Source organism: Eucyclogobius newberryi, unplaced genomic scaffold (assembly GCF_026437365.1).
Source record: "Eucyclogobius newberryi isolate DKJ021-1_F unplaced genomic scaffold, fEucNew1.0.hap1 SCAF_6, whole genome shotgun sequence".
NCBI lineage: Eukaryota > Metazoa > Chordata > Actinopteri > Gobiiformes > Gobiidae > Eucyclogobius > Eucyclogobius newberryi.
Window position 1 is genome coordinate 28,415,271 of NW_027316278.1, and position 14,946 is coordinate 28,430,216.

At 43.7% G+C, this 14,946-nt stretch overlaps 1 protein-coding gene across 1 annotated transcript in view; it reads left to right on the plus strand.

The window, feature by feature from the left end:
* Nucleotides 1-14,946, plus strand: part of ipo11 (importin 11) — a 194,003-nt gene that overhangs the window by 37,356 nt on the left and 141,701 nt on the right. Inside the window, exons 6-7 of the mRNA XM_072432530.1 lie at nt 8,865-8,997; nt 10,995-11,053. Of these exons, the coding sequence (XP_072288631.1) occupies nt 8,865-8,997; nt 10,995-11,053 (192 nt within the window). The remainder of the gene's footprint in view (nt 1-8,864; nt 8,998-10,994; nt 11,054-14,946) is intronic.

Genomic DNA, 14,946 nt, shown 5'->3' on the forward strand with positions numbered 1-14,946 from the left:
GAAGAAGAAGAAGAAGAAGAAGAAGAAGAAGAAGAAGAAGAAGAAGAAGAAGAAGAAGAAGAAGAAGAAGAAGAAGAAGAAGAAGAAGAAGAAGAAGAAGAAGAAGAAGAAGAAGAAGAAGAAGAAGAAGAAGAAGAAGAAGAAGAAGAAGAAGAAGAAGAAGAAGAAGAAGAAGAAGAAGAAGAAGAAGAAGAAGAAGAAGAAGAAGAAGAAGAAGAAGAAGAAGAAGAAGAAGAAGAAGAAGAAGAAGAAGAAGAAGAAGAAGAAGAAGAAGAAGAAGAAGAAGAAGAAGAAGAAGAAGAAGAAGAAGAAGAAGAAGAAGAAGAAGAAGAAGAAGAAGAAGAAGAAGAAGAAGAAGAAGAAGAAGAAGAAGAAGAAGAAGAAGAAGAAGAAGAAGAAGAAGAAGAAGAAGAAGAAGAAGAAGAAGAAGAAGAAGAAGAAGAAGAAGAAGAAGAAGAAGAAGAAGAAGAAGAAGAAGAAGAAGAAGAAGAAGAAGAAGAAGAAGAAGAAGAAGAAGAAGAAGAAGAAGAAGAAGAAGAAGAAGAAGAAGAAGAAGAAGAAGAAGAAGAAGAAGAAGAAGAAGAAGAAGAAGAAGAAGAAGAAGAAGAAGAAGAAGAAGAAATAATTCGTGAGCTACTTAGGGCAATGTAAAGTGCTCGTTTAGTGCGCACTTTTGCACGGGCTTCGCCCATTCACTCATTGTTGACTATTTCTGTCATAGCAGGAGTAAGTATGCATGATCCATGCCTTCGGCATGGGCTAGTTCACTGTACTTGCCAGGGGCGACGGGGCACCAAAGGCAGTGCAGTGGCCCTCCGCTGCCTATTGCTCCCGCAGCGTTGCGGGAGCAATAGGCCCTCCGCTCTGCTGGGGCTCGGGCCTAAAAACAAAATGGATGATTTAATGACAGAGAACATTGGGGCTCTTTACGACAGCCCGACGACATGAATCAAAATTAACAGTCATTGTAATTCGAACCATTGGCTCATTATATTAGACAATTGGAAATAATTTATGGAGTCTTAATTGATGAGACAGAACATGTAATTGTCTCCTACGCTGATGATGTCCTTCTATATACCAGAAATTTCCACACCCAAAGTGATGATGACCCAATGTCTGGATACAAACTGAATGTGAAATTCTCCTACTGGCAACCCCCACTGTCCTTTCAAAAAACCTACCCATTTGATAAATGGCAAACGGGATCCCTTATATATTTATGTGTGGTCCTCCATAAAGATAAGATGAGATAATCCTTTATTGTCCACACATGGGGAAATTTCATTGTTGCAACGCAGGTAGATACAGAGGAAAAGAACAGATAACTTATAGGAAGTTTGAAAAACACTCTCAGTAGAACATCTCTTATAAACAAAAACTCCTAGAGACAAAACCTCCCATTTCCCAACAAGGGATGGAGGGGAAAAATAATAAAGATAACAATAAATAAATAAATACCATTGCATGTGATCACAGTAATTGCACATGAATCACGACAGTAATTGCACATTATATGACGGAATAAAGAAGTGTCAGCCATCTTAGAAACAAATATACTCTTATCCCATGTTAAGATCAAAGGATTGAAACAATCAAAATGTATTCTATTCCAGACTCCCAATTTTCATCCCCAATCGTCTGTTTGAGGAGTAGAATAAGCAAAAAGCCTTGAATCAGGTTCAAAACGACAACAATTAACAAAATAAAATGGAAGTTGGTGTTTACCTTGTTTGAAAAGCGCTCCTGTACTGGTGTGACCCAGAATATGAAGTACAATGGAAAAATATTGTACTTTACTGCTGTGCCGGGGGTTTTGTGTGCAGGCTTTGCTGGCAGATGACAATGGGTTGAGTTATTTATAAGAAGTAGAGAATCCCCAGGTAAAATCTCTGCTTACGGCATGAAAGTAGATAATCAAAATTTACAAACTAAACAAAGATGTTAAAGTCTTTAAACTTGTGCGCTTATTTCCAAGGTTTTGTATCAAATAGTACTAACCAGAGATTTAAGGTCTGGATTACAAAAGATATAACATTTTTCACCAGATTGTAAAAGATAATCACATGAAAAGCTTTGATATGTTGAAAGAATCCTTTGCCTTGGAGAAACAGGACTTTTATAGGTATTTACTTATAAGGAGTTATTATTATAACCGTCTGAGCGATCAAGGCTTATAGATCAGAGCTTTCAAGGGGAATAATATCCAAATTGTATCAATGCATTGCTAATCTGGACAGCTACTCTACTAAATATATTATATAGAGAAGGTCATCTTGCTTTTAAGTGAGTGGAAAAATCAAAAGGAAAATATGCTGGAAAAATGTCAATTTTTTTTAAATAACACACTGTCATGTTATTCACAAGGGAATGCTAACTGCTGGAGAAACTGTGGCAGCCAGGAGAAATAATAACAAAATGAAGTAATTTGTTTCTCTACAGCCTTTGTGGTTTTTTTTCTGGCAGCTGGTTCTTGACACATCAGCTGAGCAGAACTTTGTTTGGCAGGGCTGTCCTTATTCGTCATAAGGCGCTGGTACAGCTGGCAGCCCGGTGTAAACGCTCTCTCTTCTTTCTCACAATTATTGTGCTTTATCTCCTATATTTTGTAAATATAGTAAGTATATTTTTTCTATTTTACTGTACGATAGGGACACGCGCTGGAATAGTTTTTTAATTCAACTGTTTTTGACTTTTTTCGGCTGGATTTGAGCGTTTTTCGTTGCGTTCGTTGTGTTGTTGTGACGTGAGCTAGCTCCGAGCGAGCCCACCAGCCCCCCCCCCCCCCGCGCCCTGCGGCCGCGCTAAAGTACGGCGTGTCGTCGGTACACGTTTATATACACGTTTATATGAAAGAGGAACTTCACGAACGATCGGGACACGCACTGGAATCGCTTTAAATTAACTTGTTTTGACTTTATTCGGCTGGATTGAGTGTTTTCGTCGTGTCGTTGCGATGTGTCTTGGCTCTGAGTCCCCCGGCTCCGGCCCCGCCCCCCGCCCGGCGCCGTACCGCGTTTACACAAAGGAGGAACTCATGAAACTGCGGAGAACAGTCGTCTTACCCGGAGATCGTCACGTTATCCCGGCGGACATCCTAAGGAAAACGCAACGAGGCAGACGGGCTGGACGTAAACTCCGAGAGAAGAGAGGGACAAACAGGAAGTCGGTTCCCGCCGTAGTCATGGGTAACGTGAGGTCCCTTCAAAATAAAATGACGGAAATAGCGAGCCTCATGCGGTCCCAGAGGATTTATAGGGACAGCAGCGTCTTGATTTTCACAGAGACCTGGTTAACAGCAGAAATGCCAGACTCTATTGTAGGTTTGGACAATTTTCATCTGCTGCGGGCGGACAGAACGAAAGAATGCTTGAAGAAAAGAGGTGGAGGTCTGGCGGTGTATGTGAACACGAGCTGGTCCAAACCCGAACACTGCACAGTGAGGGAGCAGCTATGTAACAAGGATATTGAACTATTGGCTATTGGCATGAGGCCATACTATCTGCCCCGGGAGTTCTCACATGTGATTTTGATCGCAGTCTATGTGGCCCCGTCTGCCAATGCTGAAAATGCTTGTGAAGCACTGCTCTCCTGCACTTGTAGGCTGCAAACACAGCATCCACAGGCTCTCTTCCTCATCTCTGGTGACTTTAACCACGCTTCTCCCTCTTCTGTTCTACCAACATACACCCAGTATGTTACCTGCCCCACCAGAGAGAATAGAACATTGGACTTGTTTTTTGCCAACACCAAGGAGGCTTATTCTTCTTCCCCCCTCCCTCCCCTGGGCAGCTCGGACCACAACCTTGTACATCTGAGGCCTGTGTATGAACCCATCGTGCGCAGGCAGCCTGTGGTGTCCCGTGAGGTGAGGATGTGGTCTGCTGAGAGCGAGGAGGCTCTGAGGGACTGCTTCAGCACCACTGTCTGGACTGAGCTTTATGACCCACATGGGGAGGACATCAACACCATCACAGAGTGCATCACGGACTACATCAACTTCTGTTTTGAGAACATTGTTCCCTCCCGGACGGTGCGGTGTTTTCCAAACAACAAGCCATGGATTAACCGTGAACTGAAGGCTCTGCTGAAGGAGAAGAAGAGAGCCTTCAGGTCAGGGAACAAGGAGGAGCTGAGGACTGTGCAGAAGGAGCTGAGGAGGAAGATCAGGCAGGCTGAGGCCGGCTACAAGAGGAGGATGGAGGAGCAGCTGCAGCAAAAGAACATTCAGGGAGTGTGGAGGAGCCTGAAAACCATCTCGGGCTTCAAAATCCCCCCTGCCCAGACAGAGGGGGATCTACAGTGGGTGAATGATTTAAATGCTCACTTCTTGAGGTTTGATCGGTCACCCGCCCCTCCCCCTGCACAGCTGCATGCTCCCTCTTCCACAGCTGGACAATGCCCTGCATCTGTTCCTCTTCGCTTATCTGCCCCGGACCATCGGCTCCCCACTTCGCCTGGACTCACCCATCCCCCCAGCACACAGTCCCCCTGCCAACCACTGACTGTCACAGCAGCACAGGTGAGGAGTGAGCTGAAGAGGATTAAAGTGAGGAAGGCAGCAGGACCTGATGGCATCAGCCCCAGGCTCCTTAAGTCCTGCGCAGATGAACTGTGTGGAGTTGTGGAGCATGTCTTCAACATGAGCCTGAAGCTGAGGGTGGTACCACAGGTCTGGAAGACCTCCTGTCTGGTACCTGTGCCTAAGACACCGCGCCCCAAAGACCTCAACAGTTTCAGGCCAGTGGCTCTCACGTCCCACCTGATGAAGACACTGGAGCGGCTAGTCCTGGACCACCTCCGCTCCACCGTGAGCTCAGCCATGGACCCGCTGCAGTTTGCATATCGGTCTGGCATCGGAGTGGAGGACGCCGTCATCTCCCTGCTGCACCGCTCTCTCTCTCACCTGGAAAAGCCTGGCAGCTCTGTGAGGATTCTGTTCTTCGATCTTTCCAGCGCCTTCAACACCATCCAGCCGCTGCTCCTGAGGGACAAGCTGGAGACGGCTGGTGTGGAGTATGACCTGGCAGAGTGGATCCTGGACTACCTCACAGACCGACCCCAGTTTGTGAGAGCCCGGAACTGTGTGTCTGACACTCGGACCTGCAGTGTGGGGGCGCCCCAGGGCACTGTCCTCGCGCCCTTTCTCTTCACCCTTTACACTGCAGACTTCAGACATGACACGGACAGCTGTGTCCTGCAGAAGTTCTCTGACGACTCTGCCATCATTGGACTCATCACGGACGACGATGACGCGGAGTACAGAGGACTGGCGCAGGACTTTGTGGACTGGTGTCAGCGGAACCACCTCCTCATCAACGCGGGGAAGACCAAGGAGATGGTGGTGGATTTCCGCAGACGCCACCCCACTGCCCCCTCACCAGTGAACATCCAGGGATGGGACATTGAGAGAGTGGACTCATACAAGTACCTGTGTGTTCATCTGAACCACAAACTGGACTGGACTCATAACACGGACGCACTGTACAGGAAGAGCCAGAGTCGGCTCTACCTCCTGAGGAGACTCAGGTCTTTTGGAGTGACAGGGCCACTCCTGAAGACCTTCTATGACTCTGTGGTGGCATCAGCCCTCCTGTACGGTGTGGCCTGCTGGAGCAGCAGCATCACAGAGAGGGAGAGGAAGAGGCTGGACAGAGTCATCAAGAAGTCCAGCTCCATCCTGGGCTGTGCTCTGGACTCGGTGCAGGAGGTTGGGGACAGGAGGGTCCTGGCTAGATTCACATCTATGCTGGACCATGAGTGTCACCCCCTGCAGGACACTCTCTCCACTCTGGAGAGCAGCTTCAGTGAGAGACTGATCCACCCTCGATGTGCGAAGGAAAGGTTCCGTAGGTCTTTCCTTCCTGCTGCTGTCAGACTTTATAACAAAAACTGTTAGTACTGAACACTCGCAATACTGACCTAACCATGTGCAATTCTGTCATATGTGCAATTGCTGTTGGAATTCATGTGCAATTCATGTGCAATCTATGTGCTGTCGTGACACATATTCATGTGCAATTACTGTCGTGATCACATGCAATGGTATTTATGTATTTATTTATTTGTCTATGGGAGTTTTTGTTTATTTATAGGAGATCTTCTACTGAAAGTGTTTTTCAGACTTCCTATAAGTGATCTGTTCTTCTGTATCTACCTCTGTATCTACCTGTGTTGCACCAATGAAATTTCCCCATGTGGGACAATAAAGGAATATCTTATCTTATCTTATCTTATTCTCAAAATTGTTAATGCTGAAAGTCTTTTTGAGTGACGAAATGTGCCACAGCTGCATGCGCTTCTGCAATTCTTCTGTAGCATTATTGTAGTATATAGTAGTTATACGTAGTGAAAATTGTGTTTGCTCCATTGTACTGTGTATTGCCTCTTCAGGGGGCCTAAGAGATGTTCTTGTCTTGAGTCCAAATGTTGTGACTGTAAGTGTAATGAGAAGCTTGTTCAATTCAAAATGAGAACAGTGACTCAGGGCCCTTTACTGACCAGACAAGCTCATACACAAGTGCCGTTGAATGTCTATATTAGGGCTGCACACTGTATTCCAAAATGATATATGATCCATATATCCTCGCGCCCTTTCTCTTCACCCTTTACACTACAGACTTCAGACATGACACGGACAGCTGTGTCCTGCAGAAGTTCTCTGACGACTCTGCCATCATCAGACTCATCACGGACGACGATGACGCGGAGTACAGAGGACTGGCGCAGGACTTTGTGGACTGGTGTCAGCGGAACCACCTCCTCATCAACGCGGGGAAGACCAAGGAGATGGTGGTGGACTTCCGCAGACGCCATCTCACTGCCCCCTCACCAGTGAACATCCAGGGACGGGACATTGAGAGAGTGGACTCATACAAGTACCTGTGTGTTCATCTGAACCACAAACTGGACTGGACTCATAACACGGACGCACTGTACAGGAAGAGCCAGAGTCGGCTCTACCTCCTGAGGAGACTCAGGTCTTTTAGAGTGACAGGGCCACTCCTGAAGACCTTCTATGACTCTGTGGTGGCATCAGCCCTCCTGTACGGTATGGCCTGCTGGAGCAGCAGCATCACAGAGAGGGACAGGAAGAGGCTGGACAAAGTCATCAAGAAGTCCAGCTCCGTCCTGGGCTGCGCTCTGGACTCGGTGCAGGAGGTGGGGGACAGAAGGGTCCTGGCTAGATTCACATCCATGCTTGACCATGAGTCTCACCCCCTGCAGGACACTCTCTCCGCTCTGGAGAGCAGCTTCAGTGAGAGACTGATCCACCCTCGCTGTGGGAGGGAGAGGTTTCGTAGGTCTTTCCTTCCTGCTGCTGTCAGACTTTATAACAAACACTGTTAGTCCTGAACACTCGTAATACTGACCTAACCTAATACTGATGTGCAATTCCGTCATATGTGCAATTACTGTCGTGATTCATGTGCAATTACTGTGAAATTCATGTGCAATCTATGTGCCGTTGTGACACATATTCATGTGCAATTACTGTTGTGATCACATGCAATGGTATGTATTTATTTATTCATTTATTTATTTGTCTATGGGAGTTTTTATTTATAGGAGATCTTCTACTGAAAGTGTTTTTCAGACTACCTCTGTATCTTCCTGCGTTGCACCAATGAAATTTCCCCATGTGGGACAATAAAGGATTATCTTATCTTATTACCTTATCTTATATTTATTTATTTAAAAGGATTGTCCCTTGCAGCCGAGTGTGAAGCGGCTGGGATGAGAATCAGCACCTCCAAATCCGAGGCCATGGTTCTCAACCGGAAAAAGGTGGCTTGTCCTCTCCAGGTGGGTGGGGAGTCCTTGCCCCAAGTGGAGGAGTTCAAGTATCTCTGGGTCTTGTTCACGAGTGAGGGAAGGATGGAGCGTGAGATCGACAGTTGGATCGGTGCAGCGGCTGCAGTGATGCGGTCGCTGCATCGGACTGCAAAGCTCTTGATTTACCGGTCGGTCTACGTTCCTACCCTTACCTACAAATCGAAAGGACAAGATTGCGGATACAAGCGGTCGAAATGAGTTGACTCCGCCGGGTGTTTGTGCGCTCCCTTAGAGATAGGGTGAGGAGCTCTGCCACACGGGGGGAGCTCGAAAGTAGAGCCAGCTGAGGTGGCTCGGGCATCTGTTCCGGATGCCTCCTGGGCGCTTCCTTGGGGTGGTGTTCCGGGCATGGAGGCCCCTGGGAAGACCCAGGACACGCTGGAGGGACTATGTCTCTCGGCTGGCCTGGGAACGCCTCGGGATCCCCTTGGAGGAGTTGGAGGAAGTATCTGGGGAGAGGGAAGTCTGGGAATCCCTGCTTAGACTGCTGCCCCTGTGACCCGGCCCTGGATAAGCGGAAGAAAATGGATGGATGGATTGCCCCTTGAGATTAAGCACCTCGTTTGTTAATTGCGAAAAGGACTAAATGGAGAGAAATAAATAACAGCACAATCATTACCAGGAGGCTTATTTGTTGTGTTCACTTATAAATCAATAACATGGGCTTAAAAGCTTCAAAGACCGGAACACATTGTTTGCTGATGTTTAAGAACTGATGCTTTAAATTGACGGATCTTTATAATAATGATGGGATTGAACAGAGGAACTTGTTCCAATCATTAGGGACGGGCTGAAACCGGTGCAATCTAGGATCTTGGCAAACCACATTTTGTTAATCAATTGTCAACACTATTTTGTTAGTGTATTGCACACCCCTGATGTAAACAGCTATTTAATTTGATCTAAATCAGACATACAATTAATGACTGAACACAACGTGGATGGAGCAGAATATTTCATGAATTCTCTCCTGCAGAATGATGGTCTAATTTAATGTGTTATTGATGGCGGCATGTTTATGTTGGCAGCTGGCATCCAACATCTACAGCTTTGCGTGTTCCCTCTGGAGCCATCACACCGACTGCTTCCTCCAGCAGATCTACGCCCGAGAAGAGGGGCTCGCGCTCAGCTCACTGGAGAGGACCCTGCTCTCACTCAAAGGTACAAGACCACACACAGACTAAAAGTGTGTTAATTTTATTGCATGCTCCTAATAAATGCGATTCCCAGATTAAAATGAAATATTTTTAATAGTTCATGAACATTCATAATCTGTGTTTCGATTAACATGTTTATTACTGTATAACAATTGTAATCGCTTGGGCCGATATTTTCTATACTTTTTAAACTAAGAAATATTGTTGTATAACTTTTCTTGTTTCCTGGTTTAATTTTGTGTTCACTCATTCATTCAACTGCCACCGCTTGTTCCCGTTAGGGGCCGCGGGTGACTGGAGTATTTCCCAGTGACTTTGTGCCTTAGGCAGGGCACACCCAGGACAGGGGCCAGCTCGTCGCAGTGTTAACACGGAGACATAGACACACAAACATTCACTCTCACATTCATTCACTTAGGCCAATTGCATGTGTTAGGGCCACGGACCCCGAGAAATCTGGCCCTCGGGAAAATTGAGTTGAATAGTCCTGCTATGATATAGGATTGGACTTCACATTTTTAGATTCTGTGGATTTCCTGTTTTATTTAGATTATTTCTAATCTAAAGAGAGACGACGCCTCAGTCTCTGTCTGATCAGACACTGTCTTTTCTCCCTCTTTAAACGTCTCACACTTAAGTTATCTGGAGTAAACATGTCTAAACTGATCGTTTAGGAGGAAAACGTTTTAAATGTTGTCTGATAAAATCGCAGGTTGGAATTCGTTGCGCTTAAATTTTTAAAAATCTTTGTCATGTCTGGATCTTTTGGCTCAGAACAAAAACTGGATCAAAGTTTACAGTGTGTTCTGTTAGAATAGCCTCTGTCCATGGAGGGACGACAGCGGTAACTCTTATTAGCGGAGCGTAACCACCGTGGACTGATATCGGTGGTTCTGGACATTATTGGCCAATACCGATACTGGACCGATATATCACTTCACCCCTAATATATACAGTTTTCATAAAGTAAACATGTTAAAATCAAACATTTACATTGTTTATGTTTACACTTTGTCTTTTTGCTTATTCAAATAAGCAGACCTTCCCACTTTGGGTTTCAGGATCTTACGACTAAAACAAGCTCCATTAATCCCAAAAAAAACACTCTTTTTGATACAGTGTGTCCGCGGCATATGACAGCTAGGCTCAGCAGATAAGTCTGTGACGATGTTAAACCAGTTGGAGGTAATGATACATCTACCATTTTAAGAATATTATAATTAATGCATAATCAACTCTAGTTCATGAACCCATTTACTGTATATGGTAGGTTACTGGTACATTTGAAGGCAGATGCCCCGGTCGCACGTCCAAGGTGTCCAGCACACATGTGGAGGAGTTGTGGCTGGAACGATGGCAGACTAGATAAACTGAGAGAGTGGTTTGGTGTATTTGCGTTACAAACAAAAAACAATGGAGCCGATTAGCTCAGCGGCGTCTCCGGGTCTGCCAGATAATTCAGAGGCGTCTGGCTGATTTTTGTAACTGGTGCAGGGTTTGTTTTGGCCCGGCTTGCGGATAATTAAATGCATAGGTATGTGACTGGAGGGTTATCTCTGACTGGTTGCCATGCTGTGTCGGCCACCCAAAGTTCCACTTTGTTCAACTTCTGCGTCGGATGACTTGGACCAGCGCTTAAACACCAAAACATGTTGTGATAATAACATCTTATATTTGCATGGTGCTGTATGTAAGTTTGACAAGCCTCTCAAAGCTCGTCTAGTGATGTGTTTTGTAAAGTGTCCCTTCCAATAGGTGCGTTTAGCTCTTCAAACCACTTCCAAACACTAACTCCACAATCACACATAAGGACTGTGGGGAAACTGTCTTGCCTGAGGCCACAACTGCATAAGCTAGTCGGAGCTGGAATCAAAACACCAACTTTTGGTTTGATGGTTGAATGCATTAACCACTGAGTATGTTTATGTTGTGCTTGTTTTACACACTTTATAAATCAAAAATGTAAGTTTTCACTGAAATGCTTTTTATTTGTCCCTTTAGTTCTCAGAAAGTTGACAGTTCATGGATTTCCAGAACCTCAACAGAATATGGAAGTAATGGTAAGTTTCACTCATGCAACTATTTGGAGTGCCACATTTTGAGAGTAAGCTGCTACTTTATATTTCTGTTAATATTGTGCGCTGGAAATCAGTTCAATCACTGTGAGTGAAATCAGGATGGCCACGGTGATCAAAAGGGCCTTTAGTCTCGTCTCAGTTCAAAGAGTCGGAAGTTCTCTCGGGCCTAAAACATCCAAATCCATCACACTGGTTTTTCACTTCCTCCAAATCTCTGGTTGAAAATGCTAAGTGTGTGCCTCGGGGTGGCCTTATTTCCCGATTGGCTCAAAGTTATTGTGGAAAAATGGGCTAGAATTTACAGTTGATTGAACTTTGAGGCAAGCTTCTTTCTGTTAAGCCAATAAATTGGAGGCGAGACTCTTCAAATCTAAAGTTGATGATTTAACAAAAAGAAACAAAATACATCCATTTACTATAATGCATAATTTGAATTATTTTATTTAAAGTACATTCATACCTCCTGATATTTTTACAAGCAACTAATGACCATGTAAATGTTGAGCAATAATAAAAAAGTCAGTTTGTTTTTTCTTTCTAAACGCACAGCAAACTTTTCATTTTATGTTCTAATTGGTTGATTTAAAAATGATTTTGTCTGTTCTTATTACAGTTACCATTTCATAACACAACTGCTCTTTTATTGTCTGACTTCGCACCACTTCCCTATTATGCAAAGCTAAAGCTCATACAATATTTTTTAAACAGTGTTTTCTCTTTTAATTTTGCCCTTCGTCTGTTTGTTGGTTTTCTGGTTTTGTACTAATCCATTAGAGAAGAATGCATGTATGTTCACAATAGTATGAGTATTATATGCTTCATCCATCTCATGACATTTTACTCACAATTGGAAAGTAATAAGATGTCTTCCAATGCCTGCACTATTGTACTTCATAGCTCTTGAGCTCGTTTCCCTGGACAGCCAGGCTTTTCTTATACTATACAAAGACCTGCATTCTGGGCCCTGGTCGTATCTCCTAGACTTCTGAAGGATGTAATTGACGAGCGGTTTAGTCAGTCAGAGAAATGTATGGTCTATTTGTGTCACAGGTGCATTAGAGGAAAAGATTAGAAACACATTGAACGTGAGTGCACTGCTGCTGCGCCACATCCAAGATTTAGTTTATTTTTGAATGTACTAGATTTACAAGAAGATACTATTTTGTTTATTAGATTTTATATGGTCAGGAAGCATATTCCACAGATTAGAACGTCACAGAAAAGGCTCTTTTGGCAAAGCATGTTTAACGAAAAGGCACATTACTGTGTCGAGATAAGGTGTCTGATAAGGTTGATCTGCCACAGTCTGTAGTTTACAGATACAGCTACAAAAGTTGAGAATACACTTGACAATGATTAAAAAAATGTGTTTTGATAAAATGTTAGAAAAGAGACAAAGGGAAGATTTGAAATGGGTCTCTAGTTTACCAACAAGTCAGGATCAAGTTTAGGCTTTTTCAATCATGGTTTAATGACTTCATGTTTGAAGGACTGTGGAACATAACCACATTCTGAGTGAAACAATGCTATCAAATTGAGCTCTGAAGGCATTACAGAGACAGTTGCCACGTTCACATGGATATTGAACTCTCCACCAATCACTATTTTATCCCAGTCCAACACTAAGTTTGATATAAAGTCAGAGAACTCTGAATAGGGACTAGGAGGTTGGTAGATGACTGTGAACAAAACTCCTTTTTTGGTTTCTCCCATTTGGACAAGTGATTGATAACATGAGGCTTTCAAATGAGCATAATGCGTTGTTAATTTTAATTTTAGGATTCAAGAATAGACTGAGTGGGGTGGACTCATTTAGTCTTACATAATCATCTTTTTGAAGTTTCAATTAAAGCTACAAGATCTATGTTATCACTAATTAATTCATCAACTAAAAGCGATTTGTAGGAAATTGACCTAATATTTAGCATTACACATTTTACATGCTTATTCATTTGTTTATTTGCATCATTTGTGAGTGCCGTTTTATTTATTTTTACTTGTTTTATTTAGTTTTAGTTATTTGGCCCGACACCTGAAATAGCTTTTCTGAAATGTAGATTTTGGGCATTAGTTGCACGAGGGACACACCCAATCTGCCTTGAATCTGAACACACTATTAGTGACAGAGCGGGTGAGAGCTCAGTGACAGAGGAGCGTCTTACACTGCTGCTCTGCCCCGGGGCTCATCTCTGGGTGGTCACTTTAGATGACTAAGGCTATCAGTCAAATTCCAAACTAAAAGTGACGTACCCTCCGAAGTCGGATGGATGTCATCCCTGCGTACGAGCCTGGGCTTTCCCCAAAACGCACTCCAGTTGTCAACAAAGACTACATTGTTTTTAGAACACCAACTAGATAACCAGCAGTTGAATGCAGAAAATTGGCTGTACAGTTCAGCATTGATTTAGCCAATTCACACACACTGCACCTATTTATATTTTGAACACCTCCGATTGTCTCCGCCAGGCGTCGTTACCGCCTGGGGTGAATCATGATTCAGCATAACCTCTGTCTACTCTGCTTTAAAAGTCTTGCAACGATGTCACCCATTCTGGCTTATGAGTAACACCTCACTGACGCTGCTGGCGGCTCAATGTCTCTGACCATAGCTTATAACTTATAGTTTATAGCTATAACTTTCAATCTTACAATACTATCCCAAAGGTGACAAAATTGGACAATCCCTGAACAGTATTAGAATTGACCTGAGTTTCACTAGTATAAGACGACACGGAAACATTATTTTGCGTTAAACTATATTCTATTGCCTCTCCATGTTCGTGTGGACGGCCTGCTGCGCCGTGGGTTCGGGTCCAGCTCTTGACAAATTGCTGCAATATCCTCCCCTCTCTCATCCCCATTTCCTGCTATACGGTCCTGTCTAGTGAAGCCTGCGGGCCAAGAAATCCTAAAAAATATATATTTTTTGAGAAAACATATTTTTTAAAAAGAGTGCTTTTTGTTATCATCTTGACGGTGAATTTGATACTGAGCCCTATCAAAATTGAATTTGACACTTTTCTATCATGAAAACAAAACTAGAGGTGAGAGAAAGTTGATCTTGTTCTAAATGCTAGATCACCAATGATTTCCTCCATTTCGGCTCTGTTTGCGTAAGGCCTGGGACGCAGCGAAGGAGGTGGTGTCTGAAAGGCTGTAAATCCTACAGGATTTTAGTGGGAATATATCAGGCTAGAATACCTTAGCAACAAATCCAAAAAAATGCCTCCTTTGCATTGCTCGTACATGTTTTTGCCACCTTTTAGACTGTAATCATGATCAGTGCACTCATCAGCTTTCATGACCTGGAACACATTAGCCTCAGTGAATGTTAATCGTTGCTAATAGATATGGGCAAGGCGAGTTCAATGGGGAAATAAATGATTCAGATTAATGAGATACAGCCATTGATTTCACGCGAATGACGAGTGTTGGCGAATCGAAAGTCTCTGATTATTAAATGATGAATTCAGTTACACACTTGACTGCAGCTCTGTCACAGGGATTTGTCATCATCATCCATGTCCCCACGTGGTGAACACGGTTTGGGGTCTATCAAACGATTTTATTTTTTTATTTCCTCTCCCCATTCTCTAGAACGTGGATGTGACTTGACTTGGGAAGTATATGAAAACGTTGTAATTAATGCTAGTACTAAATGTATGTGATTGGAAAATGGCTGTGTTACATTACATTTTACATACATTTTGCTGTTGTAATATATCAACTGATGAAAGCAAAATGAAAAAGTAAAAAATGGAGATTCCTCGGTTCACTAGGTACATTTTCTGATGACATGCATAATGGTACAGAACGTTGATTTTAATTACAAGTGTTTTTACGGGAAAAGCATGCAGTTTCGGGGTTGCCTCTCC